This window comes from Rhinatrema bivittatum, chromosome 3 (genome assembly GCF_901001135.1).
Source record: "Rhinatrema bivittatum chromosome 3, aRhiBiv1.1, whole genome shotgun sequence".
In the NCBI taxonomy this organism is placed as follows: Eukaryota; Metazoa; Chordata; class Amphibia; order Gymnophiona; family Rhinatrematidae; genus Rhinatrema; species Rhinatrema bivittatum.
The window spans coordinates 526,261,010-526,280,526 of record NC_042617.1 but is presented as its reverse complement, the minus strand read 5'-3'; the positions used below and the strand labels follow the sequence as shown (position 1 = coordinate 526,280,526).

Sequence of the window (19,517 nt, the reverse complement as noted above, 5' to 3'; positions counted from 1 at the left end):
TGATGCGGCAGTTACTACCCTTAACCAATAAGTCTCATACTTTGATGCAACTCCAACATTGCTCTCAGTTTCAATAGCAAGGCATAACGGATAACTGGATTCAAACAGCAACCAACGAAAGCTCTGACTTTTATGGTCTGGGAAGCTGATAAGCATGGGGGTAATCTACATGGTGCAGCAGATACCCTACCATAAGCTTGCTGGGCAGACTGAATGGACCATTTGGCCTTTTCTGCCATCATTTCTATGTTTCTCTGTAATACTACATTTGTGTTGTTGAACTGAAAAATAGCAGAGCTGCCTTTGTTTGTTTCTTGTCACTAGTAAAGACATTTATGCAAGATTTCTGCCAGAGTCCAGCCTGAATCTGTCCTTTGGCTACTCTAACTGCTAACGGTGGCACAAATAGTGTCAATTTGGGGATTTCTGCACTAAAGCCTTGTACTTGCAGAGAAAGTATGCCAAAAGAAGAAAAAAAGGGGGATTTTTTTCCTTCTGTTACTTTTTTCTTTATTGGGGTTTGCTGCAAAAGCAATCTAAAGTTTAATTTACAAACTGGCTAAGAAGAATAGCTTTGCCTGGCTTGGGCCTTGGTCTGACCCAGCATGACACCTCTTATGTTCTCATGTTCATAGTGGCAAGGTCCAAAGGTACTTTTATATCTATAGTGAGTCAATGCCGAACAGGCAGGTTTTGTTTTCATGCAAGGGGAAAGGAAGTTGTGTTTGAGGGTTCCAGAACAGGACAGAGTGCTTCAGCAAACTTTTGTGGTACCAGAGCCAGGGGCTAGCATGGAGTAAGCAATGCATGCCCTCACAGAGGGGTAGCAGAAAACCTGGGGGGCAGTTCACACCCTGACTGAACAAGTAGACAGCAGCTGGTGTTGGTGAGCAACCAGCAAATGATACTGACCCATTTGGCACAAGCAATGAAAACCACAATGATACAGGCACACCCTCCTGTTCTATTTAAGATGAAGATGAGGGAAGATCCACATGAGTTCTTAAAGAATTTTGAAAAAACTTCCCACCTGAAATTCTGGCCAGATGCCAATTGGACTACATACCTAGCAAACCTACTCACCCCAAGAGTCAAGCAGCCTTCCATATGGCCAATGCCAATGGGAGAGACAATTATTCTATGCTCAAAACCACCATCCTGGAAAGTGTAGGTTATATGACAGAGATTTACTGGCAGCAGTTCCAAAGGAGTACTCTACAACCAGGGGAAACCTCCATGAAGTCTTTTTTATCGGCTAAAAGATGCCAGATGGAAGTGGCTACAGCCTGAGGCAAAGTCAAGCCTGTAGGTAGGTTCTACTGGAGCAGTTATTGGACTGGCTGGATCAACCCATGTGCAACTTGATGTGTCAATACCCGAAGGCTCACCCTGAAGAAAGCCTTGGAAGTGGCAGATGCCTTTCATTAGGCTCAGCTGATGCTGGAAGTAGTATGGAGACTGGAGAGGCAACCTGCACAGTGTGGCAGTGAGAGCACAGGGCCCCAACAAAGGTCATCAGAGCAGGACAACTCAGCCTTCATACTTAAAGAACAGCCATTGGGCTATTCTGCTTATTTCAACTATGGGAAGCAAGCTATTTGGCCAGAGACTACTGATACCAAGGAACTGAGGCCATGGAAGACAGCCTGATTTCTCAGCCAACACCAGAGGTTAATACAAGCAGTGACTAAAGAGGATCTTCAACATAAGGATGACCGAAGAGTTGGAGAAAAAAGGAATCTTGGAGGTACTCTCCATCCTGACTAGTATGGGTCAGGACACTTTTTCCTTTTGCTCACTTTGTGCCAGGAGTGGATATGAGGAAGAGTGCTGCCCCTATGATAAAGAAGAAAATGAAGAACCCTTGGTAGGAAGGGTAAACTTAAAACTGAACAAGCGTTGTGGCCATGTTCATTCTGTAAAATGGATGACTATGCTGGTGAAGACTGTCTATGGCTGTAGGACATAAAATGGGAGTGCAAGCAGAGCAGGGTAAGAGAGAATGCAGCCTCGAAGGAAAGGAGTGCTGAACCTTTTACAGGCACTGTCAAAATCAAAGTGGAAGAAATCCCACGGGCATGTTTCCATTATGCAATGAAGGAACACATTTGGAAGAACTGTCCTCAACAGGAGAATGAAGAATGGGAGAAAGAATGGGCAAATATTTTTACAAAAATGCAAAGCTGTAACTTGGTAGATGGGCAACATGAGGAACTTTCAGACTTTGTAATTTCAGTGGAGCTGAGTGAGTGCCCACCTAGGCCCTACTGGACTCAGGATGCAGAAAAACTCTCATACGTAAAGACTTAGCACAGAAATATTTTATTACACTGGGGGCTTGGGGTGGGGATGAGGGTAGTGGAGGGTCTGGCAGCACAGTTTGCTTTGGATAGGGGGGTTGGGGGAAACTAATGGCTGCATTTTTGTTATTATTTGATTAGGTTGGGGGGCTCCATCATCATGCAATATGGGTGTTTTATTTTTGGGGTCTGCTTGTTGGGACTACCTTGAGTGGTGGCCCCAGGCTGAGGAGGGGGTCAGGTTTGACACTTGCACATGTTTTACAATTTTGGCCACAATATTTTTGCCTGAGATTGGCCCTTTAAGGCGATGGCAGCCACATGTTTCGCGGGTCGCCATCGCATGTAAAGAGACAATGCCACATTGTATTGCCTCACTCGGTTTTGCTGTGAGACAAAACAATTTAGCAATATAGCTGTTATTTTTTGGGAGGAGGGGCCCACTATCATGGCTACACCCTACCCCTATGCAATAGTGGGAGCTCTCCTGCAAAAAAAAAGTTTGCGGCTTGTTCCAGGCCATAGTGAGGTTCAAAAGAGGATTGGATGAGTTCCTGAAGGAAAAGACCATAAAACAGTTATTAACCAGGTGGACTTGGGAAAGCCAGAGCTTATCCCTGGGAGTGAGATACAAGAAATAGATCACCTAGTGGGGATCTGCTGGGTACTTGTGACACGGACTGGCCACTGTCAGAGACAGAATGTTGGGCTCAATGGACCTTGGTCTGACCCAGGATGACACTTCTTATGTTCTTATGTTTGTAGTTGCAAGGTCCAAAGGTTGTTTTGTACCTGCTTCCTGTGTAGCCAATTTTCAAAAGAAAATTATTAGGTGTTCAAGAGATTTTTTTTTAAATAACTCTTATTTAACAACTTTCAAGTATACAACATACAAAACCACAGCTGCCATCATGTTATATTATACTTGCAACCTTATAATATTCAATAATATCATAACAACTTAAGGAGGTACATGACATTTCTGTATTTATTACACATCACCACATTTATATATTGCATAGTGTAAATAAATTATAAATGTCCACTGGGGCGGATTTCAAATGCCCTGCGCGCGTAAATCCGGCCGGATTTACGCGCGCAGGGCCCTCGCACGCCAGTGCGCCTATTTTGCATAGGCTGCTGGCGCGCGCAGAGCCCCGGGACGTGCGTAAGTCCCGGGGCTTCGTAAAAGGGGCGGGGAGGGGCATGTCGGGGCGTTCCCGAAACGACGCGCTGTTTCGGGGGCGTGGCACGGCATTTCGGGGGTGGGCCCGGGGGCGTGGTCGAGGCCTCTGGACCAGCCCCCAGGTCGGGAGATGGCGCGCCAGCAGCCCACTGGTGCGCACAGATTTACACCTGCTTTTAGCAGGTGTAAATCTGCCAACAAAGGTAAGGGGGGGTTTAGATAGGGCCGGGGGGGGGGGGGTGTGGGTTAGGTAGGGGAAGGGAGGGCGAAGGAAAGTTCCCTCCGAGGCCTCTCCAAAATCGGAGCGGCCTCGGAGGGAACAGGCAGCGCGCGCTGGGCTCGGCGTGCGCAGGTTGCACAAATGTGCACCCCCTTGCGTGCGCCGAACCCGGATTTTATAAGATACGTGTGGCTACGCGTGTATCTTATAAAATCCAGCGCCTGGTGCGCGAACAAAAGTACGCGATCGCGCAAATTTTTTAAATCTACCCCACTATGAATATCAATGTGACCCAGACAACTCATAATGATTCAAGTAACTTTGCAAACTTGTTGATAGCAAAAATCTTTACCTCAGAGAATACTGCAGTTTTTCAATATCTGCTATATCTCTGACTTGTGCCCTTCAGGACTCCATGTTGGGTTTCATTTTCCAGATTTTTGCAATAGTGAACATCACAGCCAACACTGACTGACCCATCAGTTGCCTACATTTAACAGGGATTAAGGATCCCTACTAAATTCCCAATAAACCAAGTTTTGGCTGTAAAAAAATTGGTAAACCCAAGATCTCTAATATTTCTGGGTTACTTCTCTCCAAAACCAGGATACCACATGTGTATATAGGTACACCCCTTCCAACATTGGGTATCCACAATCAGGAACATCTTAGCAAAGAAGACTGAGGTATAAAAAGATCTGTGTAATGGTCTTAACCGCAGCTCAACTCTTATAGCAAATGGAAATCTAGTGAACTTCTCTCCAAACCCCCCCCCCCCCCCCACCCCCCACTAATCCTGTACCACTAATTCTGCACAGTAAGTGTAACACCCAGGTCTTCATTCAATTTGTCTATGCGAGCTGGGGAAGTATCTTTCCCAAACCTCTGCAGCAAAATGCCCCAGTAAATATGGGAAATCCCTTTAACAGACACATCTAGATCACATTCCATTTAAGGTGCCAAGGGAAGACCGCAAATCCACCTTATCGTCCAAGGCCCACCTCAATTGTAAATATGATACTTGGGAGCTATTCTTGAAATGTATTTAGCCCCTCGTCCCCCCAAGGTGAGTCAAACACACCAGCCCCCTGCTTCTCCTCATCAATGTGGGTAGAGTTCTCTTGCACGGATTCTACTAGAGAAGCTACCTTATCGACTACAGTTTTCAATTCCATGTGAGTACTCAGTAAGCTTATCAGAAAATATTTCAATCATTCACAGCGTTTTTGTTGTTTCCAAAGGGGTCGATAGAGCGGGCCACTCTTCATCTGAGGCCTGCTCTCTCGCTCCATCCGATTTCCCCAAGTTAGATTTTCTAGATGATCTTTGCAATTTTCCTCAGAACTCTCCCCCAGTTGCTGGCAAAGACTGTTTAGGGTATCTTTACTCATTTTGTCTTTGCTGACTGTGCAATAAACCTGTATAATTTAGGATTCGTTTTTCAGCGTTCCGGGAGCTCTTCTCACCACTGTCTGCTCAGTTGCAGCACATCACGTGACCACCCTTATTCATTTTATTTTGATTTTATTATATTGGTGGGGTATTTTCGTTCCATTTCATTATTAGTTTTTAAATTTTTGTTTTGTGTGAAAAAAAAAAAGAAGTAGCAGTAGCCAGCTCTGGGGTCCCCCATTCCCACTGCAAAAACCGATTCTAAAATTTTTTTTAAATGACACCAGGCCTTTTCCCATCTCTCATTTAGCTTACCTGCAATTATAAGCATCTTCATGAGGTAGAAGTAATCCTCAGATGCTTTGCTACACCGGTGCTCTATTTAAAATGGCTCTGGAGAACCGGCGGGGCAGAGAATCTGGGGGTTGCTCCTACCCCATAAAAACACAGTTGTAGGTAAGCCAGGAGGTCCGGATGTGTTGAGGGATTTGAAAAAGGACTAGTGGAACTTTGATTTATTTTTTAGAACTGTAATTTTTTATGATGGGAGAGAGGGGTTTGGGTTGGTTGCTACTACCTTTTTTTTTAATGAAACAAAAAATGAATGGAATTTTTTCTCCTCTTTTGTCTCAAATGAAAGAACATCCATAAAACTACCCTTTCAAATGTTTGCAAACCTGGAGGCCAGTGGTGTAGCCATGGGTGGGCCTGGGTTAGCTGCAGCTATCCACTTTGGGTTCAGGCCCACCCAATCAGTGCTGCCCGGAGGCATAAAAAGAGGCCCAGCCACGGAGCTCAGCCTGCAGCAACCCAAGAAGAGGAGGCCATGCCTGTCCACCATGGAGCTCATCCCATGGTGGTCTGAGAAGAAGAGGCCATGCTGCAGGGCCATTGTGGAGCTCATTCCGAGATGGCTCAAGAAGACAAGGCTGTGCATCAAGGCTACTGCAAACTCATCCTGCAGTGGCCCAAGAACAGTTTGCCATACCACAGGGCCACCATGGAGCTCATCCCATGGCAGCCTGAGAAGAGGAGGCCATGCCGCAGGACAATCGCAGAGCTCATCCCATTATGGACTGAAGAGAAGGATATTCTGCAGGGTCACCAGAGAGCTCATTCTGCAGCAGCCTCAGAAGAGAAGGATGTGCTGCAGGGCTACCGTGGAGCTCATCCCACTGTGGCCCGAGAAGAGGAGGCCTTGCAGCAAGAAGGCCCGGAAGAGAGGGGGAAGACATGATTAAGTGTGTATATATGTGTGAGAGAGAGCATGGAAGTGAGAAACCTGTGTTGGCATGGACCTAGTAGGTTCGCCCACTAGGCTGTGTCAACCATGCCACAGTCTAAAGGTTCACATCCATGATAGTTTGCTGAGGCCATGATGATTTGGCAGCTTCTTTCTCCTTTTTCAAGTAGGATGCCCTAGAGATAAAATATCCACGAATATATGATTTGAAACAAGCCCATACCACCAGAGGAGATTGATCAGACTCTGCATTGATTTGAAAAAAATCTAGAATGACTTGAGCCATGTCTTTGGTATGAGATATATCATGTAGGAGGGAGTCATTTAATCGCCAGAAGCGTCGGCCTTGAGATGTAGAGGAGCTACGGAAGACTATGAAAATGGAAGCATGATCAGACCAGGTGATAATACCCAGCTCCGATTTCTGAATCAGATGGTATAAAGATTTATCTACCATTAAGTAATCAATTCTAGAGTAAGAATCGTGTACTTTTGAATAAAAGGAATAGGAACGTGCCCCCTGGGAAAGTGGGAGCTGGGTGAGTGGTGCGGCTCTGTGTGTGATGCATCTAATACAAGGGTATTAGTCAACCTAGGCAAACCTAACAGCCTTAAAGCCCTCACCATACACAACTGAAAGTTTTGCATTTATGATAACAGAGTTCACATGAAAAAGGAGAAAGTACAGTCTTCTGAGATAAAAGAGATATCTCTGACAACATTTTAGGTGAATTTTAAAAGCCCGGAGTGCACCAAAACCAGAAGATATGCACACAAGTTGGGCTGCTGCGTGCCGAGTGGATTTTATAAGCCACCCATGTACGCGCGTATGTCCTGCTGCATGCAGAAATAAAAAATGTACAAAAAGAAGCGGGGCATGACATGTCAGGGCCTGATGAAGAGATGAGCACGTAAATTCTTATGCGCACTGGCGTGCGCTGGAGTCCCCTACCGCATAACTTTACTTCTGCTATGGATGACGTGTAAGTTTTGAAACAGAAACATTTTGGCAAATCACCAGGGTTTTAAGGATCGGGGCTGACAGGGGGGGAAGGGAGGCTATTAAAATAGGGGGGTTTGGAAGTCCTATCCCTCAACTGGGTGAACTGGCAATGAAATGGGAAAACATCAAATGGCATCAGAAGGCATCCCTAGTAAAATTTCCCCACTTATGCGGTAGATACAGGATTTGCATGCACATGCATGCCTCCATTTAAAATTGAGTGTACATATACACATATCCAGGGTATTTTATAATATGCGCACATATACACTCGTATGTTATATAATGACCATGTCCCTGAGTGCGGACTGATGAATGTTCATACGTCTGTGCCCGTGCGCCTGTTTAAAAGTTATCATCTATATATTTACATGCAGTGTTGTGGTGCCAACCATAAAACCCTGCAAAAAAATTAAAAAAAAAGATACTTGGAATCCATATGTTATTAGGCCTATTATAAAGTGCATTAGGTGTGAGCTTGGCCCTCAGGAAGTCATAAGTAAACTGAATTACAAATTACAATATACTAAACCTCCTACACCACAATAGCCCTAACTACCAGCATTCAAACAGTAACATCCTTACCTATGAAAAAGCAATATTGCAAATATTACACCAGGCTCTATTAAGAAAACAGAACAAGCCATGCTGCTATACAAACACTACACAGTAGAAGAATAACTCATCTCGGTCACACATTCAGAACACAGACACATCCTCACCAAATACAGTATAAAGGGACCATAAAATACAAATAGAAACAAGCAGACAAAATTGAACCGGAAACCGTAACAAGCCAGACTCTGTATGTAGTGCAACAATGAAAAAACAGAAACATTGCCATTCCTCATAAAACATCAAACAATACAATCCAAAAATATAAAACATTAATCATAATAGTAAAAACATACTAAAAAGAAGTATATTTCAAAACAGCTGAGAAACAGAGCATTAGATAATGCAACTCATTTAAAAATTATAAAATTTTCCCAAAACTCAATTAGTATTTAAAAAAGAATAGCCCTGTTCTCTCCAGGAAGGGAAGGGGGGCTCACTCATTCACCCTCCCCTTCCCCTTCACTCAGCTCATTTCCCCTTCCCTTCTCACTAAGAAGGGAAGGGAGGGGAGGGGAGAGAAGGGAGGCTGAGCTGACAGAAGAGGAAGGAGAAGTTCTCTCTCATTCACTCATCCTCCTCCTTTCTTTTAATGCCTTGCCTCACTTCTTCCTCTAGCTAAGCTCTTCTTCCTGCCTGCTGGGGGAGTAGGAAACTCACAGAAAGGTCACTAAGACCACACCGCCATCTTCCTTTTTTTCTGCTCATGGGGAGGGGAGGATTCTGTGGGCATATCACTAAAACTGCACCACTGCAGTTCTTTATTTTTTGCCTAAGAACATAAGAAAATGCCATACTGGGTCAGACCAAGGGTCCATCAAGCCCAGCATCCCGCCTTCAACAGTGGCCAATCCAGGCCACAAGAACCTGGCAAGCACCCAAAAACTAAGTCCACTCCATGTAACCATTGCCAATGGCAGTGGCTATTCTCTAAGTGAACTTAATAGCAGGTAATGGACTTCTCCTCCAAGAACTTATCCAATCCTTTTTTTTTTTTGACATCCCCCTCGGGATGTCATCAACAGGTGCTGCTTTCGTCTATAATGGCAGGGTGAGGTGGCCATAGCAGGGGTGTTTTGGAGAGAGAGGTGGCCACAGCGGGGGTATTTTGAAGGGGCACTTTTTGCTGTTTCAAAATTATTCTGCCTGAGGTAGCCACCTCACCCTGCCTCATGATATAACCATCCCTGCCTCTCCCTACCCCCAGGCTCGCCTCTTCTCAATGCAGGTAAAGCTACACATGTAATGACATGACACACATATGTTTACCCATAAACAGGCAGGGCCATATTCTCAAAGCCCATTTATATGGGTAAAACACATTTTACCCACAGAAATGTCTTTTAATATTATCCTCTAGGTAATAAAAGAAAGAAATACAAAGAGAGAATTAATAATCCCAATTATGGTGAGTTGGAGCGTTAGCTGTGTTTCGCCAAGGATTAAACAGAGCTTTTACTGATCATTCTTGTGTGAAACATCTTTGATTTTTCTCTGTCAGTTTAGGAGACGATGCATTTTTTTATGTCTTATATTTTATAAAATATTCCCTTTCTATATATCTGTCTCATGCTCCTTATGTGTCTCAGTCTCAGTTATAATGGAAGAAACTCTGCTTGCCAAACAGCTCTTTCATTTCCATTGCTCTGCAAGACCCGATTATGGTGACTGTGCCATCCTTAAAAGTAATGAGAAAATAATCCACTGTTTATCAGCCATCCAGTTTGTGTCAGGCAGTTCCAGGTTTCTAGCATGCCCTGTTTTCTGTTTTGTTCATCTGAATAATCAACTCTCCCTTGTGAGACTTCATTGTAGCGCACGAGGAAAAGAAAACAATATGGAAATAAGCTAGACCCCCTCTAGCGGAAGGGCACGTTTCAAGATTCCCATACAAAACTGGAAAAATGTGCATTGCAATGGAGGCCATTATTTATAGCACTAAGAAGTTATAAACCCCACCCTGGAATGCTCCACGTTATGCCCATTATCTATTCCACTAACTTTTACTTAGCTGGATAAGTGCTGGGGATATTCAAAACTTGCCATTTAGGCGATAACTTGTATGCTATGTGGCTAAATGGCTTTGAATATTGGCTTCTTTATGTCTTGCTGCCCTACCCATCCCTCTATGCCTTGGGGTTTTGATGCCACAGTGTTGTTTGCCTTACTCCTCATTCTATGCCTATAAAAACGAGGACAATCTCTGTATAATACTGGGGAAAATAGGAGAAATAATAGCTGTAACAGCAAAATACTGTATGTTATATCCTGTCACCAGGCCAGAAAGCAATCTGACAAAGAATAATATGGATCAGCAGGCTTACTGTGCCCTGTAATTTTAGCAATCTCCTATTATCATTATTTTGTACATTTTTCCATTTTATTTTAAATACTTTGAGGTCGCTATTTAGTGCTACTTAGCTGGATACACAGGGAATTATCTGGCTAAGTGGCAGCTGCTGAATATCCGGCTATGTTCAGCTGCCACCATTTAGCCCTATAAGTACATATCCGGCTAAGTAGACAGCTGGATAGTGCGCAATGGGCGATCGAGGTGGGGCAACTAATTCCGATATCTTAACAGGATAAGTGCCTATATTTATCCTTATCCAGTTAAGTTAAAAAATGTTAGACCTGCTCAATAGCAGGCCTAAAGTTATCCGGATATTACTTGTTTGGCTAACTAGAACTTATCTGAATATATTCAGCAGTGTAGCTATGCCGCTGAATATCCCTTCTAAGTTACCCGGATAAGTTATATCCGGATAACTTAGATAACCGGATAACTCTGAATATCGGGCCCTTTATGTATGACTTGAGTAACACTTTCTTTCTTTATTTCATTTGCCACTTTGCCACCAGCGCAAAGCAGGTGCAGAACGTTCAATATAGAGTAGAAAGGTAAAAGACAAAACTAGGCTTACTAAAACACGAGGAACCGAAATAACCATGCTAAGCACAAAACCTAAAAGGTGCATATTCATTAAACCAGCAAGGGGCAAAGTTACCTGGGTAACACTAGCTGGATAACTTTATCCAAATTCTCAGCAGGACAAGTCTTACTGCTTTACTGAATATTTCTCTTCCCCCCCCCCTCCAAAAAAAAAATGTTGCAGGCTTTAGCAGCCCCCATGCCTGATCCCTCCTTCCTCCTTCTTATTAAGAGTAGAGCGATGCCCTCCCCCACCTCTGGAAAAGCTGTGCAGTAGCTCCATGGAAGGAGGAGAAGCTCTTATACCTTCCACAGGGTGAATGTCTAAATATCTAAATGCTGGCACCGCTGACAGTTACTGTCACACAGATATTCAGAGGGAGCAGAACTTTAAAATATGCGCAAGCGTGCCCATATACACCGCTTTATCATGCATGCAAATGTGCACCTACTACATAGACACGCATAAATCTACCCAACAATATATTCGTGTATCAAAAAAAATTCACAACATTTATTTTAAATATAGCCACATAAGTTTTGACTTATCCGGCTAAATGGCGACAAATATCCAGCTAAGTAGTGCTGTTTAAGACCCATCTAGCTAGGTAAGATAGCTGGATATGTAAAAGAAAAGCGCTATATAGTGGATAAGTAAGAGAGATGGATAACTAGTGTTTGAAGACTTATCCTGCTATCTTACTTAACCGACTATGTAGTGCTTTTTAAGACTTATCTGGATAAGTAGCAGACAGCTGCAATGCATGTATATTTGTGCTCCTAATTTGAATCATTTACAGAAGAAAATTTAACTCACGTATTTTCCTTGGCACTTGTCGTCTTTTACTTGTGTAAATTATCAAATTTTATAACATGCACATGTGAAGAAAATTACCAGTTTCACCAATTAGTCAACCAGTTTGCCCAGTCTATCTCTAGGTCATCGAGACCCTCCTGGTTCTTCATTCTGGACTGCGTTCTGAAGGAGGCCTGACAGTCAGTGAATTGGATCACTGCCGGCCTATGGTTTTTTTTTGTTTTGTTTTTTTTACTTACCCAGCTGTATTTAGAAGATAGCCATTTAGGTTTAAAGATATCCTGCTCTCTGCCACAACCAGACTTACCCGGCTAAACTTATCTGGGAAGTGCTAAATCCGCTATCTGGCTAAGTTTAAGCCCTACCCCTGGAATGTTTTTTTTCTTATCCATGTAAGTTTTAGCTCAGTAATGACTTACCCAGCCAAAACCTTCCCATTTGGCAGAGTAGGAAATTCAAAACTCTGGGTTTGTCCAGCTAAATCCTAACTTAGCCAGACAAACTCCTTGAAATATGGACCTTCAGAAGTAATGCATGTCAGCCAACCATAATAAAACAGTAAACAATCGGCACCAATCAATTTTAAAAACCAATACAAAGTAAAAAGCAATAATGTAACACTCCATCAGAAAGCATTTAAATCAAGTCCTGGTGATAGCTATCCTGCAGAAGATCTTGATTACCAAATACCGTACTAAAAATAATCTCCTTAATCCGTGTCCCGAAAACAATATAATTCTGTTTTTTTGAACATAGAGTGGGCGAGAGTTCCCTAATCTTGGTGCAACAGAACAAATGCTCTCCTGCCTGTACTCATTGATCTGATTTCCTCTGGAGTGGGAACCTGCAGTAAACTCCCATCAGAAGACATCAAGCACTTCAAGGGAGTAAACCAACTGTAAAAGGTTTTTCCAGATACCATGGACATTGCATTCATGGGGTTTGCCAGAATCATCGGAGTTAAACTGTGCCGGTAGTTTAACTTTGATTCTTGCCTATGGAAATGCGTTGAGAAAAAGCTGTTTTTTGTGCGGGCACTCTTTCAAGGCAAACTTCCACGCGGGATTTTGATTGTTCAAAACCACCCATATAAGTGCCTCCCCACCCTGGAAATGCCTCCAAACATACATGGGCAAAAAACGTACCTGTGCTGCTGGCATATGTGGGGACTTTTTCCCACCTCCAGGGTAGGTGAGAATAGTAAAGCCCATTTATGTAGGTGAAACAGCATTTTCACTGGAGAAATCACTTAAAAAAAAACCCCCCACAAAAATCAAACAAACAAAGCCACCCCCAAGCCTGCTCCCTCCATAACACTGCACTACAGAAAGAAAGCCAGGAAGGGAAACAAACCCCATTCTATTAAATTCCTTATCTGGAACCCATTTGAAATTCAGTGAACAGAGCCTGTTGCCTACCTAGCGTTCTGGTAAGGAATGTAATCTGCTAGGAAAAATAAAAGCAGAAAAGCTTCAGAATGTTGAGCTAGGTTTCACCCCCTTTCAAACCCAAAAATGGGAAAGTAATTTTTACCCTGCAATTCATTTTCATGCACATCTGCCCTATATATCCCATGCTTCAAGCTTGGCATTCAGAAACCATTGTGAAGCTTTCAAGGTTTCAAGGATAGACAAATGGATCCATCTAGTACAGTAACTAATTGGCCCACCTTCCTAATTGTTAAAGTCTACATTGATCCAGCAAAGATTATATTTACATTTAGAGGAGAAGCGATACATTAATCTGGATTATAGAAATATTTTTGCAAGGCAAACCCAGGAAGAAATCAAGGAAGCAAAATGCATGGAGGAAAAAACACTACAGTAACTAAAGCCAGGAGAGCAATGTAAGCAACTGTGAAATGCAAAAATGGAAACCAATAGCATCTGTTTTCTAGCATACGGACACTCAGATCTCATAATAGTGTATTTTGTAAAAGTGGTATACAGGCATATGCTCCTTCACTCGTGTTTCCCATCGCAGTAGGTGACAGCCTAAGAATGCTGATTCTTAGCATTCCGACAGCAAACACCTGTCCAGGGCACACAGGAAAATACTTGGGCTTTCAACAAGGGTGCTCTGATGACTCCAAATGTGCCAGTATATTTTTTGTCTGGTTCTTATTTTTCAGCTTCCATTCCAATGACACAATGTCTCTTTCTTTTAGTCTCTTTTTTTTTTTTAAACCAAAACAAAGGACTAGAAATGTCAGAATGCATTGCTGTAGGAGTTAAAAATACAGGAATGAGCATAATTATGGTGGTCATAAACCTATATAATCATCTTAAAATCTCATGCCCAACCTAAGCGAGTCAAGGAGATCAAGGAATACTGGAGGCACGTAATGGACAGGGAAAGAAGAATATAGATAGATTGGTCTAATGAATGCTTTAACAAAAGCCAGCTTTCTATGTGTCTGAAGACAAAAATAGAAATAGAAATAAGAAGTCAGAGCAGCAGAAAGGGTTTTTTTTTTTTAAAACAGTCTAATCATTCTGATATTCCTTTGTATTAAATGTGCACCCTGTTTAGCCTATAGTAACTGGGCCAAAATGTCATTTCATGCAAATCCAACAATTAAAGTAGGGTTAAGGCTCTAGGCATACCTTATATTTCACAGCCAAAAGCTCTGTGGCTTCTTGTTCCTTTCTCAGATCTTCCATCATCTTCTCTTTTTCCTCCAGAAGCTTCAATTTCTCTTCAGCTAACAAACTGTGGTCATCCTGAATGGCAGCCTTCTCCTGTTCCAGCCTCTCCTTCTGTTCTTTCAAATAATTCTCCATGTTTTTCTCAATGATGTTTTCCTCATTTTGCTCCTCTGCATCCACCTCAGTAATTCCATCTCCATCTGCTGCCTTCTTCCTCCGACTGTTTCGTCGTCTTTTCTGGCTAAGCATTCCTCTTTTCTCCAGTTGATTTTTCAGTCGAGCTATTTCCTCTTGGAACTCCCTTAACAAAGTATCTTTGGGATCCTCATTGATTCGAGGCTTGTTCTTGATGTTTTTAGCCCTGTTAGCAAATCTCAGTGTAGACAAGGTCTCATCATAATTGTAAGAAGAAGGACCCAGAGTGGCCACCATGATTGTCTTGGCATTGCCACCCAAAGAATCCTGTAGCAGACGAGTGAGCTTCGAGTCTCTGTATGGTATATGAGTACTCTTGCCATCAACCAGTGCAGAAATAACATTGCCTAAAGCTGAGAGGGATAGGTTGATTTTAGAAGCTTCCTTGGGTCTTTCACCTAATGTTCCCATTTTGCTTTGTCGTTCACTGCCAGCCAGGTCAACCAGATTGAGTTTACCCACTCTAATATGATCTTCTCCATCTACTCCCCTCTCACTGCACTCCACTGTAATCACAAAGATGGCATGAGACCTTGAGCTATGCTCATTCATGTTAGTACTTGCAATGGATCGGGACTGGTTGCCCAGATTCATAACATGCTCAATTTCTTTGACATTCTTGGTAACAAAAGATGAGAGATCTTTGATATAAACACCAGTTTCAGGGTTCTCTTTTAGTTCCATCCTCTTGCTTTGATCTTTGGCCAGGAGGTCTCGGATTTCCTCCTGATAGATTTCCAAATAGGAGGCCCTCACCAGATACTGCTGATTTTGGGATCTGGAGATGTGGGTGAAAATATGATCAAATGAATTGGGGATGATCCCCCTTTTCTCTGATTCTGCCCAAACTCCTTGCATAGTGTAGGTCTTCCCTGTTCCTGTCTGCCCGTAGGCAAAAATTGTCCCATTGAAACCTTGCAACACAGAGTCGATCAGTGGCCTAACAGTCTCATCATACAAGTCTGCTTGCTTGGAACTGGCATCATACACAGCGTCAAAAGTGAAAGTCTTTGCCAATTCTCCTGGGGAAGCCTTAGAGTTCCGAATGGTAACCTGCCCCAGTTTCACGTCCATCTCCACCATCCTTTCATAACCTGCCGTCTCTTCCTTCCTGTTCATAGGACGGCATCGCACCACCACTTTCAGTGCCTCGCAGCTCTTGGGTTTACTGCCCATTTTGATGCTGCGGCTCCTCCCCTTCTGTATGCCTGTCTGGTACACTTGTTTATCTCAGGCAGTCTACATATATATATAGATATACATACGTATCCACTCAAGATTTATATGTAAATAATATATTTCAGTATAATGGATTAATTTTTGCAGTTAGTCTTCCCAGATTCCCCACCTCCTCTTCACAGAGCAACACTAATTATTCAGCATAATTCCCTGGCAAGAGCTCCTCAGGAATTGCAGTACACCCATTCGCGGGCCATGCCTGAGATGCATGCAAAGCAGTTGAGCGGAATCTTTTGGTATAGGCAGAATAGATAAAAGCTGGATGTGCCTCTGTTTTTTAGTCTCACGGAGAAAAAAAAAAAGAAAGAAAAGAAAAAGAAGGGAAGAAAATCCAAGCTTCCTGAAGTGAATTCACTTACAGGATTTGTAGTAGCTCCTCCTGGTCCATGCAGGGCTGCTTCTGGAAACACCTTGCTGGTCTTTTTTTATTCCTGTGGATGCTCATTCTTTGTAGGGTCGCTGTGGCTTCTATTGCGGTCGCTGTGTCTGTGTGAGAGGGGAGAATGAAGCACGAAAACAGAGAAAGAGGCTGGGCGGGATCCTGCTCCAGGAATGCTTCTGCTGCTGAGATTTTTTTTTTTTTCTGCTGTTTTGCTGTGTTGGTGGGAGGGATCCATCGAATGGCTGATTTGCTGGTAGAAAGAATGAGAGCGAGCGAGAGGAAAGCAGGGCAGGCTCTTCCATCCTTTCAGACCCAGCCCATCAGGCGGCTTACATCAGCCCCTCCGGCTCTGTGCTCCTGCTAAGCCTGGCAAGTTCCCAGGCATTCTGGGAGCTGCAGTCCTCCTGCTTTGCTTCTTTAATCAGGCAGCGCATAATTCAGCACCCTCTGGATCCAGCAAGATTTTAGAGAAGGATATTTTGAAACCTATGGAGATCCATAGAATTCACTCTAATATACAAATACCTCAACAAATGATTTACAGCTCTGTGAGCTGACACCCACCCTGGCCTGAAATCCCTACCCTCAAAATAAAAGCAGACTAACCTCTCAAGCTCATTAAGTACAGTTTTACCCTCTGCTAAAATAATACAATCCATTAAAAAAAAAAAAAAAAAAAAAAGCAGCATTGAATTCAATGAATTAATATATTGTGAGCTTATGAAGAATACTTTTTCAGGCTTGGAAATAAAATGTTCAATTTTTGCCAGCTAAGGGCCAGATTTGCTAAAGCTGTTTTCATATTCTGTGGCCGTGGGATCAGAAAGCTTAGTAAATCTGGCAGTAAGACTGGAAATGCTCAAACTGAGGAGTATGTTACTCAGTAGGTAAAGACGGGGGATAACCACTTTCTTTAAATATATGTGAAAAGAGGAAGACAGATGAAAAATTAAAGGGAAATATGAGTTAAGGGAGGAGGAGGATTAGAAGAAAGAAAATAATTTTGCTCAATATTCACTCTAGAAGGACAGGATAGTGAAGCCAGAGTAAACAACAAGAACTTACCTGCTCTCTAGAAGAAAAATAAGGAAATTGGAAGCATTATACAAATATTCAGATATGTTTTTATTTGGATTTATTACCTGCCTTTTTGAATAAGAAATTCACCCAAAGAAAGGTACAACTTATTAGAATGCAGTATCTAATCAGAGTCATAGAAATATAGAATCATGACCACAAAAAAAGACTGTACCTAGTCGTCTCATCTGCCCAACTAATTTAGCTTTACAATTCCCATCACTCCCTCAGAGATCCCCTGTTTTTATCCCAAGGTTTCTTGAATTCAGATACCATTTGTGTCTCCACCACCTCTACTGGGAGGCTGTTCCATGCATCCACTACCCTCTCTGTAACAAAATATTTCCTAAGATGGGGGATAGGGATGGATATCATCCCTTAAGAATGCAAGATTTAGGGCCTTATTTTCTAAGACTATCGCACGCTTGTGCTCTTAGCGCAAGCGTGCGATAGCTAGAAATCATAGCGCACGCCTGCGAAGGGGACATTGGGGCGGAGTGGGCCCCGGAAGAGGAGGAGTCGGGGGCGTCATCGGGGCCGACTCCGCGAAGTCGGCGCAGACAGCGAAAAGGTAAGGAGTCTTTTCGCTGCCTATTTCGCGCCGAATAACTACACCTTTTATGGTGTAGTTATTCGGCGCATCGCCGGCAGCGATCGCACCACGGCTGTGCGATCGCTGCCGGCTAGCGCAGGACTGCCCCCCCCGTTTCGCCCCCTGTCCCCCTGTTTCCACTGGATTTTCTAAGTTCTGCGAACTTAGAAAATCCAGCCCTTAGATGCATAAATCCTCATTATTATATCCCAGATAGTAAGTCCATCTCTCCCTTGATTAGGGTCTCCAGAGGGGGTTGTTTTGCTCACACCTCAAATCTGGCAATGCTGCGAGAGAGTGGAGTAAAAGGAGGTGAAAAAGGAGAAGGCATGTGGGAAAGGGTTGAAAAAGGGGAAGAAAGGAAGTGAAAAGGGGGCAAGAGTGCAGCACACATTCACAAACACCCCATACCACCATCTGTCAACCCTCCATCCTCCTGCCTCTTTCTTCCCTAGGTGAGAAAATATTGGGTAAGGGGTAAGGGTTGGCAGCTTTGGAGAAATCTAGAAATATTGTTATTGACACTCTATCTGCCACACCCCTGCAATCCTGGGAACCCTGCCCCCTGCCTCCTACCCCCTGCCTCCCCCCTTCCCCAGCATTTCAAATCACCAAAACAGCCAAGCATGGCTTCTCCACAAACTCTTCTCAGCAGACAACTCTGAAGGGCTCTCTCCCTCCTCCCTCATCTCCGGCTAAGCAAACCATGAGGACAACCTTCCTTCCCAATCCCAACTGGCCCTCTCGGTGATTTGAAATATCCTATGTGGACTTCTCTTAAAAAGTTTGTGGATCTCTGCCTTTGTGAATTAGACCCAAAGGGACCTTAATGGAAGAGCAAGGGTGGAAGCGGATGAGTGATCTAGTAAGATCTGTGATAGCATAGTAGACAGGTACAAATTGACAGAAATATTTTATGTTTCTCAAGGTACTCAACTTGAGGAAAGGGCCGCCAAAATGTTCAATTTTTTTTTTCAGTTGAGTCTTCTGAAGAATGCAAATTCAGTATCCGATATCTGATTTTTGATGTTTCAAAAAATAAAAAGTACTTAACATAAGAAATAGATCCTCAAAATATAAATTAATTTTTTGAGTTTCAAACAGGCTTTATTGTAATAATGAAAGACAAAACAATAAGAAGTTAAACAGGATTTAACCATATTTGATAAAATTGTATGTCAGAGATTTTGGAAGGATAGTAACTCAGAAATTGAAATCAGATTATATATTTTGCAAAAACTAAGAAAATTTCGACAGTGAAGGGGTCAGTATCAACTCAACTTTAAATTGCAACCCTAGCATATATACATTCATTCATTTTTGTTGGCCCTCCCAACAATTTCTGTATTTTGTATAGTAGCAGAATTAAAGAATATCACTGGCCTAATGAATCCCTTTTTAAAAAACATGGTTAGAAACATATTCAAAGTTGTTCTTTATATTGTGTGGGTGTGCGTCTACTCAATATCCAGTCCCCTCTCTCAATCCTTATGCCTTTCTCCCCTCTCCCACTCAATGAACCCTAATTCAAAGCCTCCTTCTCCCCCCCACCAAGTCTTAATCATCCTCCTAAGTGCCCTCACAGCAATTCCCCCTTAGCCTCAGCCAGTCTCCCCCAATTACTATTACTATTTTATTTATCACTTCTATAGAGATACAGAACATATGCAATGCTG

At 43.0% G+C, this 19,517-nt stretch overlaps 1 protein-coding gene across 2 annotated transcripts in view; it reads right to left on the bottom strand.

Annotated features, from left to right (window-relative positions):
* Nucleotides 1–16,384, bottom strand: part of KIF3C (kinesin family member 3C) — a 211,170-nt gene extending 194,786 nt beyond the window's left edge. The window contains exon 1 of one of the 2 annotated variants that reach the window (XM_029596276.1): nucleotides 14,315–16,384. In XM_029596276.1, coding sequence (XP_029452136.1) covers nucleotides 14,315–15,727 — 1,413 coding nt within the window. In that variant the 5' untranslated portion in view covers nucleotides 15,728–16,384. The remainder of the gene's footprint in view (nucleotides 1–14,314) is intronic. The other variant, XM_029596275.1, reaches the window with a different exon arrangement.
* Nucleotides 16,385–19,517: the final 3,133 nt, after the last annotated feature.